At 37.5% G+C, this 13,772-nt stretch overlaps 1 protein-coding gene across 2 annotated transcripts in view; it reads left to right on the top strand.

The window, feature by feature from the left end:
• The window catches only part of HSPA4 (heat shock protein family A (Hsp70) member 4), a 31,167-nt gene extending 23,911 nt beyond the window's left edge, over window positions 1–7,256 (top strand). For both annotated transcript variants that reach the window (XM_015815267.1, XM_015815266.1), the window contains exons 12-19: window positions 602–783; window positions 1,362–1,454; window positions 1,942–2,094; window positions 2,508–2,633; window positions 3,363–3,470; window positions 4,489–4,608; window positions 4,707–4,868; window positions 6,008–7,256. In XM_015815267.1, the coding sequence (XP_015670753.1) occupies window positions 602–783; window positions 1,362–1,454; window positions 1,942–2,094; window positions 2,508–2,633; window positions 3,363–3,470; window positions 4,489–4,608; window positions 4,707–4,868; window positions 6,008–6,214 (1,151 nt within the window). In that variant the 3' untranslated portion in view covers window positions 6,215–7,256. The remainder of the gene's footprint in view (window positions 1–601; window positions 784–1,361; window positions 1,455–1,941; window positions 2,095–2,507; window positions 2,634–3,362; window positions 3,471–4,488; window positions 4,609–4,706; window positions 4,869–6,007) is intronic.
• The last annotated feature ends 6,516 nt before the right edge of the window (window positions 7,257–13,772 follow it).

The following is a 13,772-nucleotide window of genomic DNA, read 5'->3' as shown; positions in this document are numbered from 1 at the left end:
GTTTTAGAGGAAACGTTATCCTCGTTTGAGTGAACCCTTCTTGGCACTTAACTGTTGAATTAAACAAATATCTTAGATATAGAAGCCCTTCAAATTTAGTTTCTTTGCTTCTCCTTACTTTCTATTACCTAGAACTGCCAGAGACCCAAGAGAAGAATGTATACTTGGGGGAAGAACCTGTTTACCCTTGAACAGAGTTGTACCTCTAAGAAACTGAAACAATCAGTCTGCAATCTGTTTTATACATTTAAAGACATGATGATTAAATATTGTCCGGCAATTGTTTAAACTAATACACTGTTTAATTAATAATTAGATTACAATAATTTAAATTCCCATTTCGATTGTTTTAAATAGTGAAAATGCAGAATAAATGTTTAGTAAAATAACTCAATCAGTGAAGGAAAATCAAATAATTGCTGGTATACAGTATCTTTGGTTTTATATATTTGGAAAATATCATGATCTTTTAAATCAGCAAATTTTGTACGCATCTATTAAAAGACAGTAATGGAAACAGTAGAGATTTCAACTATTTTCTGTTAGCCATTCCAATTTAATATTTTTTCTACAGTGAAAATATTTTATATTTCCCATTTAGCTCAATTTTTAGTTCAGAAAGTAATACCCCAAAAGGATGGATCCAGTTCCAAAGTGAAAGTTAAAGTCAGAGTAAATATCCATGGCATTTTCAGTGTTTCAAGTGCATCCCTTGTGGAGGTTCATAAGTCAGAGGAAAATGAAGAGCCCATGGAAACAGATCAACATGCAAAAGATGAAGAGGTAATTTTTTTTTTGTCAAATGTTGCTGTTAATTTAACAACAATACAATTTTGGTAACAGCTTCCTTTATCATTAAACTTCTAAATACAGGACTACGCAAATCTAAGCCTAAAGGTTACAAGAGTATATAAAAACTGCAGCCACAGAGTGCATTGATTTTGCCAGCTATTAACAGTGTCCACTTACTTGTATGGAGAATGTCTACTTCTAAATAAGTGGTTAAAGAACTTAGATTCATGAAAGTAAACACATAAGAACTGGAGTGTACCATATATGTTACTAAAACAAGGGGTTGCTTAGCAATCTGTGCAAGTGGGCTTCTGTCAGTTATGTGCCTTAAATAACACCATCATAATAATGTGCTTTCCTTCTAAAAAATAAAATGCTGGAATGGGATGGGACCCAGACAAGTTGAGTTCCTTTTGGTATCTGAAATTCAGTGTTATAACAATCTCTTCAGTGATTAGTATTACAAGTTGCTGGATATGGAGTGTTGAATTCATAGGAGGACTTTCAGTTGCTCATATTCAATAGAATGGGGGTTTCATGTAATCCAACATCTTGCTTTCTAATTTCAGAAGATGCAAATAGACCAGGAAGAGCAACAGAAAAGTGAGGAACAACAACAGCAAACACCAGCTGAAAACAAGACTGAATCTGAGGAAATGGAGGTAAAAGTTATGTCTGAAAAATAAAACATGCTCTAAAATTAGTTGAATAATAGAGAGAAAATGGCAGATTACTTTTCTGCTCTAAGGATGAGCTAAGATAAAATTATTAAACAGCCTGTTTGTAAAATAATTTGATATTTTTTCAGTACATGTTTCTTAAGGCAGGGGTCCCCAATCCCCGGTCTATGAACCAGTACCGGGCCATGGCATGCCAGCAACTGGTCCGCACAAACAAGCAAAGCCCCATCTGCGAGATGCAGGCAGCACACAAAACCACACACCCTCTAGTACACGGAAAAACCTCTCTCCACGGAACCGGTCCCTGGTGCCCAAAAGGTTGGGGACCTTTGTCTTAAGGCATAAGTCTCAATTAAGTTGATGGGACAATTCAGGGCAGAGTTGTTCATGAAAATGAATAGCTTCCAAACCAGAATTCGTTACATGTTTCTGTCCTGAATTCTATTTTAAAATAACTGTTTTAATGCAGACATCTCAGGCCGGATCGAAAGAAAAGAAAACGGACCAGCCCCCTCAAGCTAAGAAAGCTAAAGTAAAGACAACAACAGTGGATCTTCCAATTGAGAATCATTTGGTGTGGCAGATAGGAAAGGATATGTTGAACTTATTTATTGAGAATGAGGTAAGTTAGTTTAAAACACTTAACATGGGATTTCGGCCTGAATGGAAAACAAAAGATGCAACGTAGCCTTGTAATCTCACTCTGTCATCCTGCAGTAAAGGAAGGTGTGATGAATTATCTATCAGTGGTTGATATTTATTGCTTACCTTAGAAGTGATAACAGTGGGCTGACTTGTTTGGGCTCAGAAGGTAAGCACTGTTTGCATGATGCTAACAAGGAATATCAGGACATAGGCTGAATTGGGAAATTGAAAGACACTTTGGAAGAAGCAGTGGCCAACTAGTATGTTGTCAAGAAAACTGCCTAGAGATCTCTGAATTTATCGGAAGTCAAGCTTTGTTCCATGGAGGGTGCTTAAGGTGAGAGAATTGAATTGTACACAGTCACAGTAACCGTTTTATATTTCCTGCAGGGTAAAATGATCATGCAGGATAAACTGGAGAAGGAGCGGAATGATGCCAAGAATGCAGTGGAGGAGTATGTTTATGAAATGAGAGACAAACTCTGTGGCGTGTATGAAAAATTTGTTAGTGATGAGGTAGGTTTTAATGATGTGCAACTAGGAAAAATACGAGCAGATCTACTCAGAATAATCTAATATCAGTGTTGCTAGTCATCAGCTTCTCTTGACCAAATTTTCAAGCATTTTCACGGAAGGTAGTACATTTTTAGGCAATGTAAACCAGAAATGTACACTCGTATGGATTTTGCTACCGCATCCTTTTTTACAAATTTGTTTTCTATCTCTGCTAAGTTGCCAATCTCTTGATATCTTTAACCCACTGATCTCTTTAATTCCACAAATATTTATAGTACAAAGAGTCCTTGCTTAGTGACCATTTTTTCAGCAACTGTTTGAAGTTGCAACGATGCTGAATGAGCAGACTTACAGACTGTCCTTGAAGTTGCAGCCATCACAATGTCTTTGCAATCATGTGGTCTCCATTCAGGCTCTTGGCAACTGGTGCACAGTTATAATACAGTAGTCCCAGCATTCTGTGGTCACGTGATCACCATTTGCGATGCTCACTGATGGAACTGTTGTCGTAAGTCAGTATGGTCATGTGATTTTTTCACTTTATGACCATGCTACTTAGCAGTCAAGTTCCTGGTCCCATTATGGGCATTAATTGAGGATTGTCTGTGCATTATATAACCTGGTAGCATATTTGATTCTCAAAATTAGGAAGTTGGGAATTCAGTTCAGTTGTATCAGAACCGTTCTTCACTGAAGAATAACACTTTAATTTATTTGAATTGTTTCCAGGATCGTAATAGCTTCACTTTGAAGTTGGAAGACACAGAGAACTGGTTGTATGAAGAGGGTGAAGATCAACCAAAACAAGTTTATATTGATAAACTTGTTGAACTGAAAGTAAGTGAAACTGAAAACTGCCAGATTTTCTTCGGCTATAAAGATTTTCTATTTATTGAGCAACAAAAAGAAAGAAATGAAATTAAATTCATCTATATAATCCTGATAGCACGTAGCTGTAATGTTTCCTTTTTTCATGAAAACATCATATGTGATGTTCTGCCTTTAGAATTCTTTAACAAGTAGTGTTTGGACATTTTTAAACTAGGTACTTTAGTGAATCATCTTCCTGTAAAAAAAATTTCACATGTAATTCTTAGGAAACATTTGAATATGCTGGCCAGTTCACACATTAAGGTTTATTTGGCTTTGACTTCTGTGTTCTGTGAACTAAGCCATTAACTTTTAAACAACAAAGTGATTATACGTACAATTTTAGCTATTGTATTCGACAAACCATCATTAAACTATGACCTAGCTGTATGAATTAGTCACATAGATTTCAGTCACACAACATGTTACATTCATTGTTGAGAAATACTGATGCTCTATCTGAAGCATATTAATTGGTCATCTTAGAGAAAGCCCTTCTGCTTCCATGTATTTATCATTGCTTTAAGGGTTTTTTTTATGATGTGTGCTAATAAACATGGAGCTGCCTTCAATGCTTCAATTTTCATTGCACAGGCACGCAGAGCCTAGTTTAGGTTGAGGGTTGAATTTGGTCTTATGTATGCTAGAAGACACAATCCAAAAACAGGTGAGGCTAGGAGCAAAACTAGATTTGATTTGTTTAGTTAAAATTATGTATTTAGTTTGGTTTTTTTTATCTGTTAATTCCAGAGAGCGCTTCTTAATATTACTGCTTGTTTATATACCTGTCTTCACTTACGGCACATTACGGTTATCATTTGCACTGTCTTTTGGAGAGAGGTTGGAGGCTATGCCCAAGACTTTGAAGGGCTAAAAGTTATAGCATGCTTAATTTGAAATACTTTCAGCGATTTAAAGCAGTTTTTAACATGAGCACCATTCATCTCACAAGTTACTAACTTGGTGAATTTTTCTCTTAATTCAGGCTGTGGGACAGCCTATTCAGGCACGATTTCAAGAATCTGAAGAAAGACCAAAAGCTTTTGAAGAGCTTGGGAAACATGTTCAACAATATATGAAAGCTGTTCATGCATTTAAAGAAAAGGTATCTTTTTCTATCTTTCTTAACGTTCAAAATAGATTTCAAAAATTTCGATTCTTTTTTCAGTAGTAAATTGAAATAATGTTTCTCCCCCCGACTAGGATGAACAATATGATCACTTAGACCCTGCCGAAATGGCTAAAGTGGAGAAGAGTACAAATGAAGCAATGGAATGGATGAACAACAAGCTTAATCTTCAGCACAAGCGAAGTCTTACTTTGGACCCTGTTATTACAGCAAAGGAAATTGAAGCAAAAACGAAAGTAAATAAGCCTTTAAACTTACTGCACTGGTGGTATTATTTTTTTTAGACTTTTTCCTATAGATTTTACATTATCTCAGGATGGCAAAAAATGATTTAAATCTTTTAAGCCAAGAGTTAATCAATGTGTTTTATATACAATTCAGAAAAAAAGAGGCAGGAGATTCCATACTATTGATACTTTGAAGTAGCAGAGCTCACATTGTTCCTCTTGTCTTGATAGATTTAACAAAGCAATGAGTGGACATTTTAAAAAAATAGTTAATGTCTCCCCAACCCATCTAATTATCTTCTTTGGTTTTACTATCAAGATAAAAGAGTACAATTATTAGCATGGAAAGAAAATAAATTATATGAAATTTTTACAAAGATTCTGCATCTGTTCCAAGGATAGATTAGACAACAATAGAGCAACAATTAGATCACATATTATAGTGACAACTGTGATTTCAAGTAAATTTATTCTGACAAACCTGCAGAGATTTAGATTTAGCTAGCTGCCCTCCTTCACACTGTGAGAAATATTTTTATTTCTTCATGAGAACCTAAAAGGGATGTGTTACGGAAACAGTTGAAACAGTTTTGGATTGAATGAAGGATGAGAGATATATGGATAGGAATCTAGATAAATGTTTCTGTGTGGTTGCCAAGGAAAATTCTTTCAGCTTTACTAAAATGTATCTTATTATTTACATTGTTGGCATTTAGCCCAATTAAGAATGTCATAGATGTCAATGTTCAAAGCTTTGAAAGATGTACAATAAACGGGGACGTTTTGTTCACTTTTGCTGAAATATGTGTTAAAAGTTTCAAAATTTCAGAAATACTTTTTTAAGAAGCTTTATGACTAGACTATTTCAAGTTCAGTTTTGTGAAGATAGGCTAGGTTGTACTGGATATTTGAATGCATTGTATTGTATTCAGTTAAAATGCAAAAACAAATTACTGCAATGTTTTGTACTAGTATATTGATGCTTGTCTCCACAGTTACAGTTTTTTTTCAGCATGTTTTCTACATGTGCAATGACTATCATGAGGTTTGCTTGCTCAGTTTGGCCATTGCATGTTAACTTTCATACATTTTGGGAAGTAGCCTGGGTATAATTTGTCATTCAGTGCTGTCCAACTCTTTCATTTCAGGAACTGATAAACATCTGTAATCCTATTGTTACCAAACCCAAACCCAAAGTGGAACCGCCGAAAGAGGATCAAAAACCAGCAGAACAGAATGGTCCAGTAGAAGGCCAGGGTGATGCCACCAAGGCTTCTCAGACTGCTGAACAGCATACAGATTCAACAGCTCCAACATCTACAGAAAAGAAACTTCCGGAAATGGATATTGATTGAATTCCAGTTCTTTATATTACATACTACAATAAAGCTTTATGTTGTCTACTTTATGATCTGAATATAAATGGGAGCCAATTGAGAACTGTTATTTTTCTCACAGTACATTTTTGGATGGGATTAGTTGGTAGGGAGCAGCAAACTCTTGGTTAGTTAAATCTTCAGCTGGATAAGTTCAGTCTTTTGCCATATGATGCCAGAAATCCTTGATAGCTATTAGATTTGCACATCTGCTCTTTCAGTTTAATCCTCTTCATGTTGTGAATCCCATTATTTAAAGTGTAAGAGCAACTAGAACGTTTTGGTAGTTTGCTTTTTATCTACAATTAAATTACTATTGTGGATTGAAGCAGCATTAGTTGATGGAAAACTACCAGAAGTATTTAAAGCTCTGGTTCTAACACAAAAGAGCAAAATAGAGATATTAGATTGTGATCCCTTTGCAATTATGGAAGCAATAATAGCATGTTTTATACCTGCAAGTTTAGTACATTTTTATTGTACCATTTTATGGTTATGTGAGATATAAGGCAACATGGCTCAGATTACTTATTCAGGTTAAATGTAAAGAAATGAAGTAGCTGGAGTGTTTTTTCCCAGTTCATGTTCACACTCTATTAATATTCATTATGTCCTAGGTGTTGTATCAAATTGTTTATCTGATATGCAGAATAGAATTTATCTAAAATATGCTATTAGATCCAATATGTATCCTCATGATAAATTTCTCCCCAGCTATAAGAAATGCTGTGTAAATTTCTGTCTCTAGCTTAGTTGTAGGGGAAAAAGGAGGGAATACTGCTAGCTGCCTCTGGATTATTCTGATTAGTAGCTAACATAGAAGATAGTATTTGTTTTCCTACACTTGAAAATGATCGTTTTATCTTCCAGCTAAAGAAGGAATCTGGCAGTTTGCTCTTGTGTTCATTTACACTTTGGCTGTGTTATTCTTCTAGTATTGATAATTGTCATTAACTTGTATGTGTTGAAATCAAATGAAAGCTTCCATACACATTACAAGAAATAAATGCACTGGATTCTGTTGCATTTTTTTAAACTGTTGATTATAAGAAAACTACATGAAACTCTTTTAAGATTAGAAAATAACATGAATGACATCTCTTTAAAATCAACTGTTAAGAACTCATTGAAAATATATTGGACTTGAAAGCTATGTTCTACAATCATGAGGATTATATAGTTTTAAATGCTGTTGCTGTTACCTTAGGTCTTAGTTCATACTTGAAATTCACAATGCTGTCGGTATTCCAGAATTTCAAAGAAGAAAAATAAAAGTACTATTATATTTGTACAATAGTATTTTATTTTTCTTGTTTGAACTTAGGCAAAAAGTATGAATGTGTTTATAAAAGGTTCAAAACTAATTTGATAATCTCCAAACGCTGCTGGTGTCTGCATGTTTGATCTATGCATGGCAGTCTGATGAAATATAGTACAGCCTTTATGTTTACATATCCCATTGTCACATAAGCTTTTATTTTTTTGGAATATTCACTGCTTTTCTTTAATTGACACTGAAGAAAGATGAAAAACTACAAAGAGCTACAGATGAGGCTGTATGCTGTTTTAATATGCAGTGCATTAATATAAACACCTTACATCACAAGGTGAGCAGCATATAAATTTGATAAAATAAACTGATGTTCCTTATACATCAGCTTTTTTTTTGCTTAACATTAGAGGGCAGAGGCTGGAGGTTTTAAACTGGCTTTTCATTGCTGTATGCCAGTGATGGCGAGCCTTTTAGAGACCGAGTGCCCAAACTGCAACCCAAAACCCACTTATTTATCACTGGGTGTCAGGTGGGCGTGGCCCACTGGGTGGGCGTGGCTGTGGTCATGGGAGACGGTGGGTGTGGCCAAGGTGGGCATGGTCACCTCGATGTTGCTCATGGGGAGGGATGCCTGTGGGGGCCAGGCAGGGTTGGGGGAGATCCAGGGGGTCTCTGGCAGGTGGGGCAGTGGGCAGGAGACTTGTCCTGCGGGTGAGGCAAGGCACGGCTGGGGTGCCATTGTTGCAGGGCGAGGCAGGGGCCGGGGCGGCTGCTGCCTGACACCATCGGCCCCCGCACACAGGCTAGCGAGCGCATGGGGGCCAACAGTGTCAGCAGCCACAGTCTGCCGGCCCCTCGACCGGCACACTCGGGCTCCACAGCTCGCCACCAGAAGTTCAGAGAAGCCGCCTCTGAGCTGGACAGATGGCTGGCAGCTGAGGAGGCAATGCAGTGGTTCGTGCCCAGGAAAAGGAGAGGCCAGGAGGGATGGGACGGGAGGGAAACCAGCCGTGCTGGGATGCATCCGGCCACATGGCACCTCGGCGAGTTAGCGGGCGGCTGGTTGAAGAGGGACAGTTGCCATCTCCGGGGCATAGCGCGTGTGCCCACAGAGAGGCCTCCGAGTGCTGCCTCTGGCACGGATGCCATAGGTTCGCCACCACTGCTGTATGCTGTCCGGAATCACCCTATGTGAATTTGGCAGCCATATACATTAATAAATAAATAATGGGTTCTTACTGAGGATTCTTAAAATATAAGGACAAGAAGTTGAATACTGTGTAAAGAAGGGAAAGACACTTGGATAGAGACTGATTTCTAATCTTCCCTTAGGCATGAAAGTTGCCTGGGTGACTTTGGGTCAGTCTCTCAATGCAACCCTCCCCACAGGATGATGGTTGTAAGGAAAATAAAATCATAGGGCTAGAAGGTACCTTGGAAGTCTTCTAGTCTAACCCCCTGCTAAATACCATCCTGATTAAATGATTGTCCAGTCTGTTTCTGAAACCACCTGTGATGGAACATCCACAACTCTGTTTCCCCCTCCCTTCAATAGACTAGACATGCCTCCCTCAACCTTTGTACAATCTAGCCTTCATATTCTCAATAGTACTTTGCCTATTTTGACTTGTATACTGTTCTGTTTTCCTTGGTGTTGCTTTTGATAAAGGTGGGCTATTTCTTTTTTGTAAAAGCAAATGCAAAGAAGGAATTAAGCAGTTCTGCTTTCTCTCTGCTGCCTGTCATCTTGCCATCTGCTCCCATTAGTGGAGCTTATCATTTCCCTGACTTCTTACATCTTACATATTAAAAGAAATTATTATTTTGGGCATTAGTTGTCAGTCTTAGTTCATTCTGGGCCTTAGCGTTCCTGACTCCCTCCTTGCAAATTTGGGCTATTTGCTGGTATTCTTTTTTAGTTATATGCCCCTCTTTCCATTTTTTATATTTTGATCTTTTTGTCCCTCAATTTGTCAGAGAGCTCTTTGCAACCTTGCTTGTCTCCTTGGGTATCTTTTGTTTTTCTTTGTGGTACTGCCTTCATTATCTCATTTTTCAGGGTTTCACAAGCGTCCTTGTAGTAGGATTTCCATCCATGGAATCCTTCCTAATCTCTATTGAAGTTAGCTCTCTTAAAGTCTAAAACACTAATCTGATTTGGTTCCGTGCCTGTTGTTGCATTATGGTGAATTCAAGTATCATAGGATCACTTTCCCCCAAAGTTCCTATAGCTTCTACTCAACCATTTTGTCCCTATTAGTAAGAATTAAGTCCAGTATAGCTGTCCCTGTCAGGGAATTGTGCAGCTTGTCCAAATAGAGTCAGAAACGATGACACGAACCAGTTTTATATATTTACAATAAATAAGATAGGCAAACAGAAGCATTGTCAAGTAAATCAACACAGCAGGAACATCAGATAAATCACAAAGGGAACACATGGCGCACAAAGGGAACACATGGCGCACAAGACAAAAAGGCGGGAAACAAGGAAACTCCCCCTTTATGCTCAATAACAGTTTAGGTTGTCTCATGCAGTGGCCAGCTTTCTTAAACCAATTAGCTATAAGTGTGTGTTCTTACTCATTGTCCTATCCTTCACTGTTTCAGCTATTAAAATTTAATCTTAACAGTCCCTCTAGTTTTCTCCTAGAGGGACAAAGTTTTTAGCTAGGCACATCAGGAACCTGTTTGATCTCCCACTCCCCGCAGTTTCTTTCCCAGTTGATGTCAGTCCCATTACTATAGTTTCTTGCACACCTCAGCTAACTGCAAAGAGTTCATCTATTTCCGCTGGCAGATTGGATGGCCAGTAGTGCACACCTATAGCAAAATCATTTCTTTTTCCACTAATATTTAGCCAACTATCAAGAAGGCTTTCATCCCTATTGTTTGGGGGTTTTCTTTTTGTTTTTTTTTTGGGGGGGGGTTAGGTGGCAGGAGTATTAGGGATTTTCACTGCCTTATATCTAAACAAATAATACTGTAACAAAACAGGCTAGAGTGTTGTGATCATTAAAAAATGGTGTGCTGCAAAAACAATAAATGGGGAAAGTTGATGCATGCACAAAAATTAAGCAACACCTAAAGCCCAGTAAAACACTAGGCCTGTACTGTAATCATTTTACAATATAAAAACATTTCAAAATCACCCAAGAAGGTGCTTGCCTTTTCTGTTGTCTCCATGGTTATCGGGTCCAAGTCCAGAGAAATCTGTTCGAGTTCAATCCTTTATTTGCTTACACCTAATGGACAGAATTGTGCCAAACTAAAGCCGTAACTTTACCTGCTAGATACATTCTGAAGAGATTCTAGGCTATGGCTACCCTGAATTTCTTCTCCCATCCTGCTCGCAAATGGACACTCCCTTAATCCAGGCCTCTTTCTGGGAAAGATGTGTTTTATCAAAACTCTCACCTATTCCTCCTGCAAGTACACATTCCATCGCCATGGTAATGCATTCATGTATTGCCAGCCTATAAATCAGACAGGCTATTCTCTCTTAGATTAGCAGGGTTAAAAAAATTTCTCCCCTATTCCAACAACATCTAAGAACACTCTTGCTGTATATAAAATCAGTTGAGCTTTATTGCCAATTACCTTGAAGAGAAAGTGGCGGGCTTTAAGATGAGTACAAAGGACAGCAAATATTCCTGTATAGTTTTAGCCAACTCCAGAGTAGGTGGATAGCACTTTAATGCAATAGAATGAAAAGATTTCAATTTCTTACAATACAAAATGTATGTTCTAATTCTTACCTTATGTTCATTCTAGCATGTAAGCAAATGTTTAATGAATAAAACTCTTCTGCCTAAATAGTGTTTGTATTTGCCATTGCAGTATAAAAAGCAAAAGGCATCTTAACAGAAATAAGTCCTGTTTATCAGTTGTTAAACAAAATTTTCTAACAAAAAAAAGGGATATTGAAATTGCTGCTACAACCCTTTTAATTAAGAGACTAAAGTTAGAAATACTTCAGCCATGTACAGCTGAATTTAAAAGCGTGAAATCCAGGGTTGCTCTATAGCAGTGGTTCTCAACCTGTGGGTCGGGACCCCATTTGGGGTCGATCAACCATTTCATGGGGGTCGCCAAGCAAGGCTGTCCACCATTTTTTTGTCCGCCATTTTTTTCCCCCTTTTCTGGTGGGTGCCTTACCTCCCTTGGGCTGGGCCAGCTGGTGGTCGGCCTGCTCTGTCTCTGCCGCTTGCCAGCTACGCCTCGGCCGGCGCAGGGGGCGGAACCACGCATGCGTGGCGCTCCCGGGCAGGGAAAGTCCTCGACTTACGACCGGTTGGGTAGTCCTCGACTTACGACTGGTTTAGTCCTCAACTTACGACCGGTTTAGTCCTCGACTTACGACCGGTTGGGGTCGCGGCATTAAAAAGGTTGAGAACCACTGCTCTATAGTTTGTAATACATTTCATATGTTAATCTCAGACAATACGGTATTTGCTGAAAATACTAATTTACATCATTCTGCAAGCATGCAGCTACCCCACTGAGTTATCAAAATCTCTAAATGGCCAAAGAATGAAAAGTTGAAATCTGACTCTTCCCCACAATATACCCTGTCTCTTTCTCTAGTTTTGTGGGAGGAGTGGTAGCTCCTGATACTACCACTTACCGGTATATTCCAAATGGTGGTTTACCGGTCATTTCCCCCAGCCCTGATATGTGAGCGAAATAGGGGTTTCAGATTGCTAGGATTTTGAAAAGTAAAAAGTAAAAATAGGGGAAATGGAATAATGCAGCTTTTTGATTGGATAGCTGCAATCTACTGTATGTGAATCCTTGAGAAACAGACCAATTACATAAAAGACAAAACAAAATCAAACTTAATTTTTTACTAAGCCTAAAAAATAAGAAATCGTATTTTAAATTTTAAAAGATGCACATCCAAAGTTAAATACTAAACCAACAGTTCAGAATTATCAGTTTACAAGTCAGTTGAAGAAAAATACAAAGGATTAGAGTAAATCCTATATTCTGGATGAACCTAAAATGGTGTAATCTGTTACAAAAAAAACTTGCTTTAAAAGGATTGGAGTGGGATTCAAATGATGTTGGTACACTAAGATTATAGATACAATCAGCACCATCTTGTTCACATCCTGAGATCTCATTTAAGATCAGCCTAAAACAATTTTCTGAATTGAAGACTTATGTAACACAAAAAAACCCCATAGCACAGGTTCTTGTCTAGATTTGTTATCTAAAATTTTCTTGAAATAGCTCTTCCCTTTGATTTAATTAGCTGAACATCTCACAGATTCCAGGGAAATCCAAATTTTAATCAAAAGCTGTCTTCCCAGGTTCTTTCTTCCTTCCCTCTCCAATTCTGCTTTGTCTTTAAGTGACTCCTAATTACAGCAAAGACATCTTAGTTATTGGAAAATTCATTTGATTCCTTTCTTGGAAGAATGTGTCATGGTTCCAACAGATGAAACTCTTCAAAAAACTTTGAGGCATTGTTTACCTTAAAGAATCTTTTTATTCGAGTGGCATAACTTTGACGCTTACATAGTCAAAGACAAAATCTGAATTCCCCTCCCTTGAGCACATAATATCAAAGCACAATTCCCTCCTCTAATTTACAGTCATAAATCACATTCTCCAATTAGTCTGAAATGCAGGCTTTCCATCCAGTTCTCTCTGACCCGCCAATTCTTATCATCTCTTATTTCAAAAACCTTGGTTCACACACTAGTTACAGTATTGTTATGTCTAACTAAACTTCCATGCACATTCCTCCTCCCCCCTCCCCCCAGTATCATCTAATTCTAACTCTAATTCTAAGAGTAAAACACAAGAAGGAAAATGGTTGCAACTCCATGTTGTCAAAGCAAAAACATTCGATGTTAGCAGCGTTGACAGAATGGCTAATGAAACTATGACTTAATATTCAAAATAACTTGATATTTAAAAGGTAAATCTGATGCAGAATTCAGTTCTAACTGGAAACCATTTATTACTTAGTACACAGGTTTCTGCTACACTCTAATATTTAGAACCTGTATTTCAATCTTTTAAGAAGTTATGAATTTCAGAGTTGATATAATACAGCAATGATACTAGCTGACTATTTATATTGTATTAAACCAGGTACCTTTAATTTAAAACTCAATACTAAAAGTTTTTCCTTTAAAAATGATTTAACACATTTCATAACTCAAATATTAAATAACAAAGATTATACATAAGCACTTATTTCTGGGATATTTTAGGTTTAATGTTTACTTACTTGTACTTAACTAATTGCATT

The sequence above is a fragment of the Protobothrops mucrosquamatus genome, unplaced genomic scaffold, assembly GCF_001527695.2.
Source record: "Protobothrops mucrosquamatus isolate PMUCROS unplaced genomic scaffold, P.Mucros_1.0 scaffold331, whole genome shotgun sequence".
Taxonomy (NCBI): domain Eukaryota; kingdom Metazoa; phylum Chordata; class Lepidosauria; order Squamata; family Viperidae; genus Protobothrops; species Protobothrops mucrosquamatus.
This window is presented reverse-complemented; position numbering and strand designations above follow the sequence as displayed.